At 41.8% G+C, this 18,309-nt stretch overlaps 1 protein-coding gene across 15 annotated transcripts in view; it reads left to right on the top strand.

Moving 5' to 3' along the window:
* Usp15 (ubiquitin specific peptidase 15) overlaps positions 1 to 18,309 on the top strand; it is a 163,074-nt gene that overhangs the window by 65,514 nt on the left and 79,251 nt on the right. For 11 of the 15 annotated variants that reach the window (NM_001433843.1, NM_001433849.1, NM_001433842.1 and 8 more), the window contains 1 exon segment: positions 5,504 to 5,659. The exons of the other annotated variants lie outside the window; for them this stretch is intronic. Coding sequence is in view for 5 of the 11 variants with exons in the window: in NM_145184.2 (NP_660185.2) it covers positions 5,571 to 5,659 (89 nt within the window). In the remaining 6 variants the exon portion in view is untranslated. 15 annotated transcript variants of the gene reach the window in all.

Here is an 18,309-nt window from a genome sequence, read left to right as displayed (position 1 = left end):
CCAGAGTCAAAACCCAAGTAGTCTGGCGTGGGGGCACTGTGTTCCTTTCACTGCCTTCTCATTCTTTTTATCAGAGCCTAACATTTGACAGAGGAGCGGGGATATTTGTGAAGCTTTGAAAGTGGCGTCGTGGCGCTTACAGTTTTTATTCACACTCCCAGTTTCAAAATATCATTAACAGATTAAGCATCTTACTATACGCTATTTCGGTGTTTGCACTACTCCCCCGCCTTTTCAGCGTCTCCTGGCTGTTCAGGGAGCTGGTGAGGAGAGGGGAAGTTACAAGATTATATAACAGGGGAAAGGGTTTGAAAGATGAATGAGAATGCGTGGGCGGTGGCGGGGTTACATGAGGGAACAACTCCTGGAAGAAGCGAGGAGAAGAGAAACGTGAGACTTCAGGTAGATGCTCTCTTCAGCTCTTCGAGCCAGGACTATAAAACTGTAAAGTTGGCAAAGTTAATCTTAGCACTTGTTGTTGTTGTTATTGTTTAATCTTTTTTCTTTTAATAGTCCAGTCGTTATCCCCCTTCCGGTCTGCCCTCTGACTGTTCCTCACCCCATTCTTTCCCCAGTCTCCAAGGGGATGTCCCTACTACCCGTCATACCCCACCTCACCAGACCTCTCCACTCCCTGGGCCTCAAGTCTCTCCAGAGTTAAGATGTTTTTTCTCTCACTGTGGCCAGAACAGGCAGACTTCCTCTGTACATGTGTTGAGGGCCTCATAACGGCTAGTGTACACTGCCTGGTTGGTTAACACTTGTCCTTACTTCCATTTAATTTCATTAATAAACACGATTATATATTTTCTCTGTTCCTCCCAGACTAAAAAGATGCTCCTCTTACCGTGTGTGTGTGTGTGTGTGTGTGTGTGTGTGTGTGTGTGCGTGTGTGTGTTGGTGTTGTGTAGGGGATTGTTCTTTAAGGACCAACCAATAGGGCTGGAGAGATGGCTCAATGGTTAAGAGCACTGACTGCTCTTCCAGAGATCCTGAGTTCAAATCCCAGCAACCACATGCTGACTCACATGTGAGATCTGATGCCCTCTTCTGGTGTGTCTGAAGACAGCTACAGTGTACTTATATATAGTAAGTAAATTAATTAAAAAAACCAACAAACAAAAACTTTGACAGTTTCATAGGTGTAAGTAGATAACACTTTCTAAAAGCCAAAGTTTATGAGATGAAAATTCCAGTACTAGGTGTAGAATACCTTCCTATAAGTTTGGGTCAGAAAGCCCCAGAAGCCACCACAACATTACAGGCTAATGCCAAGGCCCTGACTTTTAGCCACCTTGCAGGGGTGGGAGTCAGTCACCAATGTTCTTACCCAGTTGTGGACCCCAGGAGCCACAGTAATTACCTATCTGGTAAGATGCAGCGACTGCTGCAATAGTAGCATGACAACTGTAGGAACGCCCCACTGCTGTGAAGAGACACCATGACCAAGGCAACTCTTACAAGACAACATTTAATTGGGGCTGGCTTACAGACCCAAAGGTTCATTCAGTCCAGCACCATCAAGGCATAGCAGCATCCAGACAGGCATGGTGCAGGAGGAGCTGAGAGTTCCACATCCCCATCTGAAGGCTACTAAGAGAAGCCTAGCTTTCAGGCAGCTAGGATGAGGGCCTTAACGCCCACCCCCACTGTGACACACTTCCTCCAACAAGGCCACACCCACTTCAACAAGGCCACACCCACCCCCACTGTGATACACTTCCTCCAACAAGGCCACACCCACTTCAACAAGGCCACACCCACCCCCACTGTGACACACTCACTCCAACAAGGCCGCACCTACTAATAGTGCCACTCCCTGGGCCAAGCCTCTTCAAACCATCACAGGGAGTAACCAAGTACTTTCCTATTAGACTTGATGTTTGCTCCACAGCGTGAAACTCACTCCTAGTACTATAAAACTGGCCAAGAACTGGTGGCAGAGAAGGTCAAAGGTTCTGGAGAACCTGCTGCTGCTGTTTTGCAAAACTGACACCTTGTTTTAAGCCTTATTCTCTTCTGGAGTATTTATATGTGAAGCCTTATCTCTCCATTGCTCAGAACAGAAATCTGTCAAGGTTGAACAAGGGACTGTTCAAATATGAGTAGAAAAAAAAGAGCAACTACAAGATGAGAAAAAATTCTCCCCAGAAGAGCTCTAATTTCAAAACTGGCACATTTTACAAGTTATCCACTTTACTCAGAAAGTCATTCTTCTAAAGCACCCAATATTCTGAACTCCTTTCTCCTACCCAAGTCCCTAGGGTTCTTAATGAACAAGAACAGTACAGAGTCCAAGAGAGTAACAAGTAGGGATGCTTGCTGTGATGTCATGAGGACCAGAGTGCAGCATGCACATGCCTATCCCATCCCAGCATGCCTGCTCCAAGTGGGGCAGGGGCAGGAGGTTGACTGCGCCTTGATGGCTTCCAACATACCCAAGAAAATGCAAGCCTCCGGTTCAAAGAGAGACTCTCTACCTCAAGTAAATGAGTGGAGAATGAGGGAAGACCCCTGATATTCTCTTCTGGCCTCTGTTTGTACACACACGTGCACACACTTACACAGACACATACACACATACTGAAATAAAAAAAGAAAATGGCAGCCACTAACTGAAGATTCCAGTGGAAAAGGTCAACTCAAGGAAGCAACTGGAAGACAGTACGTTGTAAATGAGCTGTAGTAATCCCTCACTGAGTCACATTTCTGTGACGGAGTGCAGTGCAGGTGGTGGCTGCTAGTCTCGCTGAAACGAGGCGCACTCTAGATTCAGAGAGACTCCCTATCGCAAAGGAATGAGGCAGAAAGCAACAGGGAAGACCCGATATTTGTGTGACTAATAAGTGAAACACTGCGTGCAACCACTTTATTGACTGTGATACAAACTAATTAGGGCTCCGAGATGATCTCATCAGCCTGACGTACGCTGTGAACTGACGGCTGAACTGACATCTTTGACAAGGGCCCACACCCTTGAGCATAGTGTAGCTGAAGAGTACTGTGGCTTTGTTTTTTGCTTGTTTTTCTGCATGGCTATGGTCTTCAGCAGTTCTGAGTGAAGGGCGGGTGAATGGCATCATTACTTCTTGGTTCTGTTGGGCTTGTGAAATAACAGATGACACAGTTTTGCCTTTAAAGCCTTATACTTTGTTAATAATAGTTTTATTGAGATATAACACAGATACTGTATAACTTATGCTGATATCAGTTCGTTCTTCCTACTAACATTTGTTGATTGGCTATTGAGTCCCAGGCAACAAACCCATACTGTTTCATTTAATCTTCATTTAAAAAAAAAAAAGTTCTTAATGGGGGCTAGAGATGGGACTCAGGCAGAAGAGTCCTTACATAGCAAACACAAAAACTGTGACTGACCCAAGTTTGATCCCCCAGGACCCACATAATAGAGAGGATGATGCCTGCAAGTTGACTTGTGATCTCAGTAGTAGGTTGCCACCCGCACACACTCAACTCATAGAAAATAAATGCAATACGTGCTTTTAAAATCCTTTAAGATAAGATTATAGTATTCAAATTTGTAAATAGACTACAGATTAAGTTTTGGCAGCTAGAGGTCTGAAGTCCTGTGTGTATGAGGATACGTATGGCATGTTCTTTGTGTACCAAGTTATCTCTCTTTGGCAACTTCCTTTGCTCTCTTTCACAGAATGGCGGAAGGGGAGGTGGGGTGGATATATAACACCTTGAGAATGTCCACAGGTAGGAAAACTCAGTTTTTCAATCAGCAGTGGTCAAATAACATAAGAAATAGCCATAAATTGAAATTACTTTTACACTCATTGAGGCTGAAGTAATACAAAAGAGTACTGTGCAGAAACAAGCAGTCACAGTAGTGACTCACCCAAGATATGACATCAATATACTCGGGTTGTACGAGTCTGTTTGCTATTGCTGTGACAAAACATTCTGACCAAAGGCAACTTGAGAAGAAAGGATCTGGGTGGCCTACACTGTCACAGCAAGAGCTCGACAGGAACCTAGAGCAGAGTCCAGGGGCCAACGCTGCTTACTGGCTTGGCCTAATTTTCATGGCTTGCTCCCCTTGTTTTCTTACACAACTCAGGACCACCCGCCTTCAGTGGGCTTACCACACCAATGGAGGATCATTAGACAAAAAAATGCCCCACTGACTCATCACAGGCTACTCTAAGGAAGGCAACCCCATAATTAAGGTTCCCCTCTTTCCCAGTGACTTTAGTTTCTGTCAGGCTGACAAACACTAACCAGGGAAAGGATGTTTTCTCTTGGAAGGGTCAGCACTTCTAGCTAATGCAGCCACACCCTTCCTTACCTACATTTCCCACCAAATAAACTAGGAGACATTAAAAATGAAGGGACCATTGCCCATCTTTTAACTTGTCATCTACTGCTATACTAGGCTGATTGTCTTCATTCTTAGAAACAGCAGTTTTGTCTCAGTTAATTTTGAAGCATTTACCTCTTTACATTTGGTGTAGAATGGTACTAGACACAAGCATAGAAATTAAACCGCTGTGCACACACACACCAAATTATAAAAAGAACTCTGTTCCAGCTCTGAAGGGTTTATATCTTAATTCAGTCTTTCATGGAGGTATTGAGTACTTGGGATTTGAATTGGACGATAACCTTGCATTTCCAGTTGCCGTGTGACCTTGGCATTTGATTTTTAAGAGGCTCAATTTCCCCGTTTGTAATTGTTGCCTTCAAGTGCAGCTTATATTATCCAGTCTAACTTCGGATATATAAACCAAGGAAATTAATCTAGGGAACTGCTAATTTGACGCTGGTGAGGTTTCTCTCTTTTCTGACCACCTTTAGTACCTGGTCTTATTCAAAACATCTTTCATGCCCGTTCACCTAGAAACTGGGACGTGTTTTGCACTGCAGCTAAGTGTGTGTGTGTGTGTGTGTGTGTGTGTGTGTGTGTGTGTGTGTGTGTGTGTGTGTGTGTGTCCGCGGGCGCGCTAGGAGGCGTCACAAAGAGCTTATGAAAGGTCGGAGAGGCCCCTACCCACAGCAAGCTATGGGAGAACTGTGAGGAACCTAGGAAGGGCGCTGCGCCCAAACCTTTGGTTTCAAGGCCCTCTTTGTGACAATATTCAGTGGGCTTGGGCTCTGCGGCTGGAAAGGAAAAGCCCCAAGTCACGGAACTGCGCTCTTTCTGCCATGTCCCAGCCGGCCCCGCCCTCCAGCAGGAGTGAACCCGCAAAAAAAATGGGTTCGGAGGCGGCTGCGGCAAGATAAGGGCCAGCAGGACAAGGAGAGTCCGGCTAGGGCAAAGGCAGGGAGAAAGCGCCGCGCCCTGGGAGAACCGTGTAAACTCAGAGGTCTAGGGCGCCGGCGACCACGCCGGGCTGCCGGGCGCGCGAGGACCCGAGGGGCAGCAGAGCGCAGGCGCGCCCACACCGCGCTCCCCCGCCTAGCCACGCCCCCTGCCCCCCCCGCCCTCGCGTCCCATTTGGTACAGACCTGCCGGCGGGGCGGGGCCGCGGACGCCATTCCCACAATGCTCCGGGGCGTGCCGCCGCCGTCGCTGCCGCCTCCGCTACCGCTAGTGGAAGAAGATGGCGGAAGGCGGAGCGGCGGACCTGGACACCCAGCGTTCTGACATCGCGACGCTGCTCAAAACCTCGCTCCGGAAAGGGGACACCTGGTAAGGAATGGGGTCGCGGGGCCCGTGGGGGTCTGAGGCGGGCGGAGAGCTGGGCGGGAACGGCGGGCTGCTGTCGCTCGCTGGTGACAGGTGCGGACAGGTCCGGCGGCGGCCGCCCGGGCAGCAGATTTTGGGGGCAAAGGTTGGACCGGCGCAGAGGGCCGGGGCTCGCGGTGGGCGGTGCGCGCCCGGAGCTGCGCGAAGCGGCGGCCGAGGCTCGCGGGGCTCCCGGTCCTCCTCCCTCCGGCAGAGCCGCTCCCACTTCGGGCCTTCGCGGAGCTGGGGTGCAGTGGCTCGGCGTGAGCCTGCCTCAGTTTTTGACAGATCCCGGTCCCGCCGCTCCGCCTCGCTCGCCGCGCTTCTCCGGTCGGTCACTCCTTCGCCGGCGTCGTCCTCACCCAAGTTCCCCATTATTCTGATCCTTGTAGTCTTCCCGGACCCGGGCTTCAGGATGTTTGCGGCGGGGACCACACAGGTGGTCTGTGTCAGGGCTCTGCTGAAAAGGAAACCCCTAATTTCCACTTCCTTGTCCAAAGGAGGGAGCGGTGTAGGGACCTTGGGTTTTTTGAGAGACACCACGTGGTCCTGTGCTTTGCTCCGGGCTTGATGGGAGCCCGCGGCACTTCTGTTTAGAAGTGCAGCCCTTCCCTCCGCTTCGAAGGATAACGTAGGCCTGCAAAAAGTAGATAAGTCCGCTCGAAGCTGAGAAGCTTGCTAATATTCAAACTTGTAAAAAAAAAAAAAAACCCAAAAAAACAAAAACCGTACTGTATGTACCCAAATACTAGAGGAAGCATGTACAAAATTTAACACTTGTCAGCCAAAGCAGTTGACTTACAGAGTTATTTAAATAAAGGGAAAGTACTGCTTTAGGGGAAGGGCAGTGTGCCTGTGTTATTTATCTATCTATTTTTTAAGTTATTTTTCCTTCCTTCTGTCTCTGTATCAGTGGTCTACAGCGTCTCAAGTGCCTGTTAGGTACTCCAGTGTGGCTAGTGGAAAGAGACTTAGACCTGATTTATTCTCAGTTCTCAAGTGCTCATTAGGCACTCCAGTGTGGAGTGGTGGAAAGAGACTTAGACCTGATTTATTCACAGGTCCACCTCATACTTTGCAGTGTAACTTGGAAGCAGATTCATCTAAGCCATTGAACCTCCTCATCTCCATCTGTTCAATGAGCGATAACAATTTTATCGGGTTTGTTCTATATTGATTCTGTTAAGTATTCTGAAATATCTGGTATTCATAAAAAATACTAAGTTTTAGTAATCCTTTTATTTCTGCTATTAATTCCAGACAAGTGCTATGGGGTTGGAATCATTTTTGAGGAAGCTAATAGGTGACAGCTTGGAAACCTGAATTTAAGTACTTCGACCCTTAGTTTGTAAGGCCACATACTCTTTCTGTAATTAAGACCCTTGATGATGTGAAATACACTTGTTGCATTATAGTGTTTTAGTGGCTTAAGTCATTATTGCTTATATTCTAATTTTCTTCTTACCGAATTTCTTGCCAAGGAAAAATTGGGCATTCCCTAGAGCACCTATGCTTTCCTTGCCCTGTGCTGTAAACTATCATTTATTGCTTCATACAAATTTAAATATGGCTACCAATAAAATAGAAATCTTTTTAAAATGTGGATATTTTTCTCACCAATGTCTTTGTGTTGAGCGATAATCAGATATAAGTGGTGTTCATGGTGATGTATGATTTAAGAAATTCGTGTATTGTGGCTATTAAACTACTTTTAAAGTTGATTATTTTAAAGCGAGTATATTTTTCTTGACAGTTACTGTAAGCCATGTTAAAATTTAGACGTTAAGTCCATATTTGAGTTATTACAATGCCTTAACCTCAAGAAGGAAACTGAAGGCAACTTTTACCTCTTTTGTGTAAATCAGTGGTTCTCATCCTTCCTAATGATGCTACCTTCATGCTGATTCTGCTACTAAGAAAAAAAGAGATAGGCTTACCATAATCTGGAAATCTTCATACAGATTTTTGAAATTATAGTCAGGTGTGTTAAATTTCACCAAATTAGCTCTTCAGTACTTGGAAACTAACTCAACCACCTAGGCAAATATATCGATTTGATTCTTCCTGAATACCCACTTCTATTTATTTGTTTATGGGTGGTGATTTTTTTTTTTTTACTACAAATTGAGTACACAATCTTCGAGAACAAAAAAACATTCTGTATAACTGGTACTCGATTTGTAGTAAGAGGTCCAGAAACATTGATACAAGAGTTATACCTATAAAAGGTGAGACAGCAAGGTGGCACTCACTGACAGGGAATAAACTGTGAGTCTCACAGTGCTAGATGTTAGTCTGTTTCCGTTCTGATAAGACAGTGAAGAAACCATAAACAAAGTTAAATTAGGATTTAGAAAATTCAGAAAAAGAATTGCGAAACTCAAGTTTATCTTAGAATAAATTAAAGACACCTTTAGGATATACATGGTGATGGATTTCCTGGTAAGATAAAAGTGTGCTTAATTACTTGTAAGCTCTTTAGGAACCTAAGGAACGGTAGTTGAATGAAGTACAGGGAAAATTGTGGGATGTAAAATGTTCCTTTTTGAGATAGCTTTCAAATTAGATCTGTCATGAATAGATGTGTATATCATCATCAAAATAATTCCTTCAAGTTTTGCTAAATTATGTCTGCTAATCATTTTCAGTCATTTTGTGTTATGTTAATAATAATTCGTTTGTTAACCAAAATAGCTGTCTTGTTTTTGTATTTATACAACCCCTAGTAAGTCCTAGTACATTTAAGGTAATTTTGGAGAGTAACCTTCCTTTGGTCGTTAGTTATGTAGCATCTCTATATTTTTGTTTCATTACATTTCCTAAGAACCTGATGACTGATATGTGGACAGGAGACATTGGTTCAATGTTTAGAGTCCCTGCTCCTCTGTCTGACCTGGGAGCCTCTGAGGCTTCAGTGATTGTTTAGGCTTATGGAATGTGAACTCTTAACGGCATGATCTGACAGACACTAAAGGAAATGTGTGACCAGTTACTGAACACATCCTTGACATAAATTGCAAAGTACATACTTAGAGAAGAAGTTAGGTGTTTGCCACCAAGTAGGCATGTATTATATATTACACGAAATGAAAATAGAAAGCAAAACTTGAAATATTAGCATGTTAGCAAAAATTAAAACAGAAAGTAGTCACATTAAAGCATATTCTTATTTTAGATGCTTAAAATAATAGAGAAGAAAGTTTACTTCTTTAACCCCTGACCCTAAGCTTGCTAGTGAATCAAGGGCTAATGAGGCCTTTTGGGCCAAAATCTAGAGGTATTCAGTGATTTAATTTATTTCATGACTGTCGGGCTTCTTGTTTCCCCCAAATTATGCAATCTCACCATTAGTACATTTAGAGTATTAAATGATTTTTTTGTTACAAAGTGACAGTTACTTTTCTTGCTTGTATATTAAGAAAATTTTAGCTTGCAAAGCCTGTAGCCTACAGTTTTACGTTTCAAAACATTTAGGCACCCAGGAGCTGTTACAAGTATATGTTAACTTCTCGTTGCTAAAATTCAGGGAACTGTTATTGTTATTCGAATTTGACAAAATAGGAACCCTAGACTCAGAGACCTTCACACAACTGTTGGATTTGACCATGAAAACTAGTTTGAATCTTAGGTTCATGCCCTTAAGTCACTGTTCTAAACTGCCTCTTATTTTTAAAGACTTATTTAAAATAGTTCTACTTTAAAGAAAAAAAAATAACTTCTTTTCCTCTTTAAAGAAAGCCCATTTTATATTTAGCAACAGAATTCTAGCTTTTTATCCCACACTTGTCTCTGTGGCTGTTCGTTTAGATGTGATGGCGTATGTAGAATATCTTAGCATCTTGCTTCTGGAAATTAAATAATAGTTAAAGATTGACAAGCAAATAACTGAATATATAGGACAATTGCCGTTTTGTTTGAAAACTCTTGAGACCAAATTATCTATGATCATTACTGATAGCAGGCTTTTGAATTTTAATTATCAGTAATCATAAATTTATATTACAGGTGATAAGGCCCATTCTCACTATTTTGCAGAAATATCACAACAAACATGGTAGTAAGGTCTTGTGGAGTATTTTGTTTTAGTATTCTGTATGTATTTTTAAAGCATTACCATGTGGAAAAAAAGTTTGGTACTGTTGTAATGAACTCGTAAAGGCACACATTTTTAAGAGAATGGAAGGTGTAAGCATAACCATGCTGACATGTCGGGCGTGTCCTAGCGATCTGACAGGGCTCATGGCTCCATGGCTGCCGAATAGTTCCTAGTGCTGTTGTCATCATTGCATGTCTGTTTCATTTTGAGTGTGAAAGATGCTTTCTTACCTGAAGAATCACTTTATTGTTTGCTGTTATGTCATTGGAAGGTTAAGTCTAAACTGTTGGGGTAAGTCTTTCCTCTGGGTGAGGGATTTGAGAGGAGTGGATCACACAGTAATACCACTGCAGATGAGCATTTATTGACGTGCTTAGCCATGCCAGCCACTGTTTTCAATGTCTTCAGCGTGTGTGCCTTAAAAAGCATGCCCTTAACTCTGTTGGATTTCTGAATTTGTTTAAAGAACTGGTTGTAATTCTAAAATGATAGGTGCTATCATTTTCCCCTAGTATTAATAATGTGATGGTGTTACTACTAAATGTAATCCAGACAATGGCTATTCTGTTTGCTTCTTAGTTCTCACACAGAAAGTTTCAAATTGCTAGGGTTTTGGCTTTGGTTTTTCTCTTCAGTAGTGTCATTCCGGCTTGTCCTTTCTGGTTTCATTCTCTGGGTTATCATTTAATTCGTCTGTCTTGGGTATTTCTCTCAAGGTTCTTCTTTAGGCTTTCCTATCTAGTCTTTATGTAGGGAGATGGCTACATCCTTAAATTTTATCATCTAGTTCAAACAAACAGACAAAAATCACTACTAAAGAAAACTAGCAACTAACTGGCCTTGGGTTTTTAGTACACTTTATAGCATGTAAGGAAGGCATCAAGCATTGCACTTTGGAAATAAATTCAGATTGTTAAATAAGATAGAAAACTCCTTTAGGAATTTGTAATGTGTATTTAATTACTGTTTGTAATGGTTTCCTTCATCACTAAGGCTTACATGAATTTGTTATTTTTTGTTCACCGGAGTGAATGTGGACATGTGGATGCCATGGGTGCATGTGGAGGTGGGAGAACAGCCATGGGGGATGCTCCTCGACATCTACTTTAACATGGGCTGTTCATCTCTGTGCATGCCAGGCTGGCCAGTCAGGGATTGTACTGTCTGCCTCCTTCCTCCAGGTCAGCTCTGGGGGTGAGGGCACAACTCCTCAGGCCCATGAAGGTCCTTACCCGAAGTGAGTATCTCCTCAGCCCTACCTGGTTTCTGCCTGGCTTTCCTAACAAAAAAGGAGAGCATTGGGCTGCCTGCTCTCCTCCAGCAGGAGAGCTAAGCATAGTGACTGTCCCTTCTACCCACCCTGTTAGCTTGACAGGCCCAGGTTCTAGAGTGAATTCTCCACTCTTACTGAAAATTGTTTAGCAGAGGTATCCATTAAAAAAAAAAAAAAAAAAAAAAAAAACTCCCTTTGTAAAAAAACAAACCCCCCAAAGACTCTCATAGACAACCCAAAGAGTATTGAAGGGCAGGCTATTTTAAGTTATGGAGATGGTTATATCAAAGCCTGGGAGTGTTCAAGCAAAATTAATTACTTGCATGAAAAGAGGAGCAGGGTCCTTTATTTTGGCAAAAAGATAATTTATTTAATATTTTGGGTTCGTTTTCCTATTAATTCTGTTTTTACATCTTGACAAAGTAACAGATAAGAGGTTTATCACTGATAGATATAGAAAAATCATGTTCATATTGAATAAATGTTGAACTTTCTGGTTCTAAGAAGATACATAAATCTGTGGGTGTGGGGTTACAAAAACATCACTAGTATATTAGCAGTTTTCTTACATGTCTGAAGTAAGTCACGTTATTTTTATAGATAAACTGAAGAGTTAAGTGTACACAGTCATGTGGTGGATTAGTGAGAGAGGAAGGATTCTGACCTAGTCAGTCTAGCCCCCAGAAGACTCTAGCTATATTATCTTCCTGTGAGAGACTTGAACCATACTCAGATTAACTCTCTAAAAGTAGATAATTTAAAAGTATGGAAATCAAGAGATGCCAACTTTGTCGTACTAGTTAAACATCATTTCATCTGTTATCCATATAGAGGACCTATAGAATTTTCTGTCTTCACAGTTTATGTCTTACACCTTCTGACTTGATGCATGTGGGTTTTGCCCTTTCCTGTAAATTATGTACTACTTCCTGCATTATACTGTGTTACTGTACTTGGTGTTGTGTTTACTTCAGATACATCTTCCTGATTCTTTTCTAAAAATTTCATCACAGGTTTATTGTGCAAGTGTGTGTGGGCATGTGTGTTAGTGCAAATGTGGAGCTCAGGACAGCTCACTGGAGTCTGCTTATCCAGGTCTCAGGGATCAAAGCCAGGTTATCAGGTTTCTCAGCACCTGTGACTGTTGGGCCATCTTGCCCTTTTTCTTCTTTCAAGACTCACTACTCAAAATTGAGCCCTGTAAAGGCAATTCTTAATCAATATAGATATGTAATCCCTCCAAATTTTGACTTATAAAAACACATAACATCAGCTTTATTTCAATATAATTTATGTACTGCACAATATTCCCTCTAAAAGTGGACAGCTTTCTGATAACAATGTATATATACATATCACAATCAACTTTAGAGTAGTTTCATCATTCCTGAAGAAACTCCATATAACTAGCAGTCGCCTCCCATTTCTGCCCAAACTCCTCCAGCAACTTTGTTTTAGTTGTTTTGGCTTTCCTGCTTCAGTATGATAAATTGAATTATGTAATACTTTAAGTATATGTCAGTATTTCACTACACATTGTTAATAATCTTGTCAGCAGTTTATCTCCTCCCCTGTATTTCTTAGTGACAGTTGACAGTAGTTACACAGTGAATGTTGTATATGATAGCTGAATGATAGCTGACAGTATTCACACTGTACATGTTGTCCATCTTTTAGCCCAGACATCTCCTGACTTTTTACCGTATATGACCTAAAGGTACAAACACTACTCACTGTGAGAGTAAGCTATACAAGAGGCAGGAAGGTGCCTGAACATGTAAAGGAGTTTGCAGGCAAACCTAGTGACATGTGTGTCTTGGGACCCACATGATGGAGAGAACCAGCTCCTTTAAGTTGTCTTTCTACCACCACATGAACATTGTAGCATGTATGCACCTTCACATATGGGGCAGTGAGGATACATAAATGGATGCATGGATGGATTATGTAGTTAGATGATAGGTAGATGGATGGATGGATAGATGGTTGGGTCCATGGGTGAGTGGATTGATGATGTATGAATGTGATAAAATTTAAAAGAAAAGGAAGATAGGTCTTCTGACTATCAAAACAACAAAAAAGTTTTCAAACATTTTAACACCCTCACTAACTGGAAATTGTGTGGCATCTTACATGGGTGCTTGACCCACATTAATTCACCTAGTGGAAAAGCAGTTATTCACACTTGAACTTTGTAAACATTCAATAGACTATATATTGGGTTTGGAAATGCAGTTATGTTTTTAAAAACTAAACATTTATGGAATAATAAATGTTAAATTCAGGGTAAGAGTATGCAAAGAAAAGGGTCCAGAAAGGGCTATGTGTGATGTTTGGTCACATGATTCGATAGTATATCAGGACTGGAGTCAGGACTATAATGTGTGCCTGCAATGAAGTCATTTTTAGGGAGGCTGTTGTCAGGACTTTTGTTTAGAGGCTGTCCTAATATGTCCTAGCATGTTTCCTTTGTTCATTCCTTCCCTTCCCTCCTTACTGTCCTCTGTCCTTCATTCTTCAGTAGAAAGAGAAGTCAGAGTTCGATCAGAGAACTGATACAGTAAAGCACAAGCATTACTAACATTGTTTCTTTCCTGCTTATCCTAGCTTCATGTCAGGTAGAGTTGTGGGGTCATTTAGTTGTGGCTCCTCCATTTCAAGGTATCAGTGAGTGTGTATTTGCTTTCTTGATGAACAATTTAAGAACAATCATGTTTGGCCTCCTTCTTGGATTCCTTATTTGTGTTAGCTTAGGCTTAAAAATGGGTCATTCAAATTGGTTCTTTCTCAGTGATGGAGTTAAGGTACAGAACAGAAAATAGGTTAGAAATACCTGAAATCTGAGGGATAAAGAAGCAGTGAACCAGGCCACAGATTACCTGATAACTACTTTACAGTTATCTTTGCTTTTTCTAAAGCACTAGAAGTCTTTGTTCTAGTGTTTGAGTTTTTTCTTTTTCTTTTTCTTTCTTTTTTTCTTTTTTCTTTTAAAAAATCTTGCACTGGGTCTAGTGAGGTGGCTGAACAAGTAAGGGTGCCTTACCACACACCTGACAACCTGAGTTTTATTCCTGAGAGCCGCATGATGGAAGGAGAGAAGCAACTCTCACAGGTGTTTTCTGACTTGTGCTCAGTCAGTCCCGCCCCTACCCCCACCCTCAGAATAGAATAAAAGCTTTAATAGTCTGGAGGCAGAATGCAGAATAAATAAGTAAGAAAAGTCAGGCGCAGTGAGAAAAATCAAACAGCATTTACAGTAATTTATGCCACTAAAAGTGAGGGAGTGGGGAAATCCATGTATGATGCTTTGGATAGTAAAGAGGAGAGCTACAGTGGTTACAGTTGTCCTGGACATGCTGGCTACTGTTACATAGTATGCAGCCAGGCTTCTCACTTAGGTCATTAAATCACTGGGGAAATACTGTATTTGAATGATAGTAAAAATTAGTAAAGATAGAGGTGAGGAAGATTGGGGTTGAAGTTTCTATGGAAAATTCTAGTTGTATGGCCTGTTAACTGGAAATAACAAGCAGGGAGAGCTAGCCCTGCTATGCAGGTGTTGGGATCACTGGTGTGAGTTACAGTATCCCAGGAGGGTCTGCAGTGATGGCGTGCACAAAGTATCTCTTTCTGACACTGCTGCTCAGGTAGGAACAGGCTAAAAAGTAACATTTATCCCCCAACCGGCAAAATCAGCATGACAAGTTAAAGTTACAGGATGGAAGGTTTGTAAAATTGTGACACTCTTTGTTTACTTGTCTGTTGACTGTGTGTGCAGCTGGTTTTGGCATAGGATGACCAGCCTCCATACTTGGTTGGAGAGGAAGTAGAAACTGTGGAAACCGAAGGTTGACAGTAAAACCCTGTCAGAAAAGAGAATGAGGTGGGAATGCCTATGTGAGTTGAGAAGTGAACCTTCTGTATGCTGACAGTTTAAAAACCCAAAATAACAAACAGACAAAAATGGGGAGAAATAAGAAGAAGTTATCTGCTGGGAAAACCTCCATGGAGACAGGGGAGCCAAAGCTCAGCAGTCAGGTAGTTGGCCTGGAATTTGAAGAGTTAGACTGCCCACTAACAGGAAGAACACATTGGGACGAATGTCACACTTCTAGCTTTTCTGCAGTACAGAGTGAAGCGGTCCACTGTCCTCATGACATAAGACAGAATTGTCAGAAGGAATGTAAGCACGGTGTGTGTCTCTTCCACCTGCTTCCCCAGTCCTCCTTCCTCCCAGTTGCTCAGTCCGCCACCTTTCTGAAGTGGCTGTCACTGTCTTTCCAGCCTCACGAGTATTCCATCCATTATAATTTTATGGCATCTCTGCTGTACCACAGTTTGTGATCTATAAACCACCTTGCTATGCAAAAGACGGCAGGGGTGGGGCTGGAGAAGTGATGCAGCAGTTGAGAGCACTGGCTGTTCTCCAGAGGACCCAGGCTCGATTCTCAGGACCCACATGGCAGCTCACAGCTACCCGTAACTCCAGCATGCTCCTTAGCACTGCATGCATGCTCACACAGACCTAATAATGCATGCAGAATACCCATGCACATTAATTAATACAAATTTTTAAAATTACTAGACATATAGAATTGGGTTTAGGGTACAATACTCAAACAGAACGTATATAGTATTGGGCTTAGGCTATCTATACAAGCACATCTTTCTGTGAGTGGTCTTTTCTAAAAGCCTTATAAAAGTTATAACACAGTTTTAATGTTGTGGTTAAGAAATACACAAATGTCACAATAAATAGGAAATTTTATTGTGAAAGATAAGATTTGCTTATAGGTGGCACTGAGAAGTATTATAGCTTGTGTGTTACTGTGAATTGGTGCAAGGTGGATTCTCCATGAGTACCAGAAAGATTTAAAAGCAGGTGAGAAGTTTATGGCTATAACACAGAGTCATTTAAGGTAGGTGTCTGAGCTGTGTGCACTTGTCCATTCCTTAGGCTGAGTCCAGCTGGCTGTTTTCAGATTCACAGTGTGCTACAGAGTTAGGTTAGGGCGTGGCCTCTAGAACACTGGGTCTAAGTGTGGTTCATCTTCCAGCTCCACAGGCATGCCACTTGCTTCCCCTGCTTCTGCCTGTTTATATATAAAATACCACTAAAATGTACACTGCACTTTGCATTGCACCCAAATTAAACCATCATCTATTAAGTATCATGATAAGAACTTTTTAAAAAGCATTTTCTTACATTTATTACTAATTTAGGGGTGGTATGTGGGCAACCCACAGCACTCGTTGAAGTCAGAGGACAAGTTAAAGGATTAGTTTTCTTTTTTTTTAATTTTACTTTTCTTGGTTATTTTATGTGTTTACATTTCAGATGTTATCCCCTTTTCCCCTTCTCCCATATCCTCTCCCCCTTCCTCTGCTTCTGTAAGGTGCTCCCATTCTGACCCACCCACTCACACCTCAACACCCTGGCATTCCCCTACACCAGGGAAACGAACCCTCACAGGACCAAGGGTTTCTCCTTTTATTGCTGCCAGACAATGCCATCCTCTGCTATATATGTGCCTGGAGTCATGGGCCCCTCCATGTGTACTCATTGGTTGGTGGTTCAGTCCCTAGGAGCTCTGGTTGGTTGATATTGTTGTTCTTCCTATGGGGTTGCAAGCTGTCCTTCAGCTCCTTCAGTCCTTTCTCTAACTCCTTTATTGGGATCCTTGTGCTCAGTCTGATGGTTAGCTACAAGCATCCTCATCTGTATCAGTAGGGCTCTGGCAGAGCCTCTCAGGAGACACCAATATCAGACTCCTGAGATGGCTTAGTCAGTAAAGGCTAGGCTCACAAACAAAACTATGAGGGTTGGTTTTCTTGTTGCACTGTGTGTATATCAGGGATTGAACTCTGGTAGTCAGGCGTGATAGTATCTGTCTACCCACTTAACTGTCTCATGGCCTTGTGATAAGAACTCTTGACATAAGATGTGCCCTGCAATAAATACAGTGTTGTTAACTGTAAGCACAAACACAACTCACCTGAACAGCCCTCATGCATAACTGAGACTGTGTAAGCACTGAACAGCAAGTTATGTCTCCTCTCGTGTCTCCTGACACCTGCCATCTCTTCTCCAATTCTGTGACTATTTTATGTACCTCATGTAGGTAATCCTGGAGCATTGGTCTTTATAACTGGTTTACTTCATTTAGCATAGTGCCCTCCAGCTTACCTGTTATACACATGACAGGATCTCCTTCTGTTACACACTGACTGTCACATCGCGTGTGTAGTCCACATTCTCTTCATTAGCTCCTACATAGAGATGCTTAGGGTTTGTCTTACTGCTTCAGTGAACATGTTATATATGCCCTCAGCACCTTGATATTATATATCATAGGAAGCGAGTTGCAGAATCATATATAATTGCTCTATTTTTTTTTTATTTTGAGGAGCCTCCGTGCTGTTTATCACAAGTAATGCACCATTTTTCATTCCTACCAAAAGCTCGAGAGTTCTACTTTCTCCTCATCCTTTCCACACCCTCCTCAGTTCTGGAACTAACATTCATTCTAATAGGTAGAAGGTGATATTCTCGTTGTTGGTATGAGTCACCTAACAATTGCATTCTAGCAGGTTAACTGTTTCCAAAACGTTCCTACATAATTCCATAAATAAGCTCTAGAAGCATACAGTAGGAATGTAATCTTTAGAGAGAAACTAGTGTTGAAAGTAGTTAAATAACAAGAAAAAGCCTATTATAGAATCAATATATAGACAGTTAATACTGCTGCATAAATTCTACATTTCTTAAATTCAACATTTTTATTGTAGGACATTTTAAATTATGGTATTAATAGCATCTCAAGTTCACACTTTTGTTTTTTAATGCTATAGGTATTTAAGACAACTAGTTGGAGAATCTGTTTAAAGGTAAAAGCCGGAAGTATTTAAGAAAATTAACTAGTCATGAAAACAAATGTCTCCCCAGCAGTGATGTTAGTAATATCAGCTGCCTAGGGATGACCATCCCTATCCTCACAAAAGTAGCTTCTTAGAAATAAAGAAATGAAAGTTACAGAAATTTTAGTAAAAGAATGAAATCATGGTAAATGCAGAAAATTTTTATACAATACTTAATCATAATACTATAAAAACACGTTAAATATAAGATAGTTTATCTAGCAAATATAATAGCAAATTATTTTATCAAATGGTAAAAGTTTAGATAGTCCTATTTAAAAGAAATGTTTTGGCTGGATGTGGTAGCACAGGGAGGCCGAGGCAGGT

Source organism: Rattus norvegicus, chromosome 7 (assembly GCF_021556685.1).
Source record: "Rattus norvegicus strain SHRSP/BbbUtx chromosome 7, alternate assembly SHRSP_T2T, whole genome shotgun sequence".
NCBI lineage: Eukaryota > Metazoa > Chordata > Mammalia > Rodentia > Muridae > Rattus > Rattus norvegicus.
This window is presented reverse-complemented; position numbering and strand designations above follow the sequence as displayed.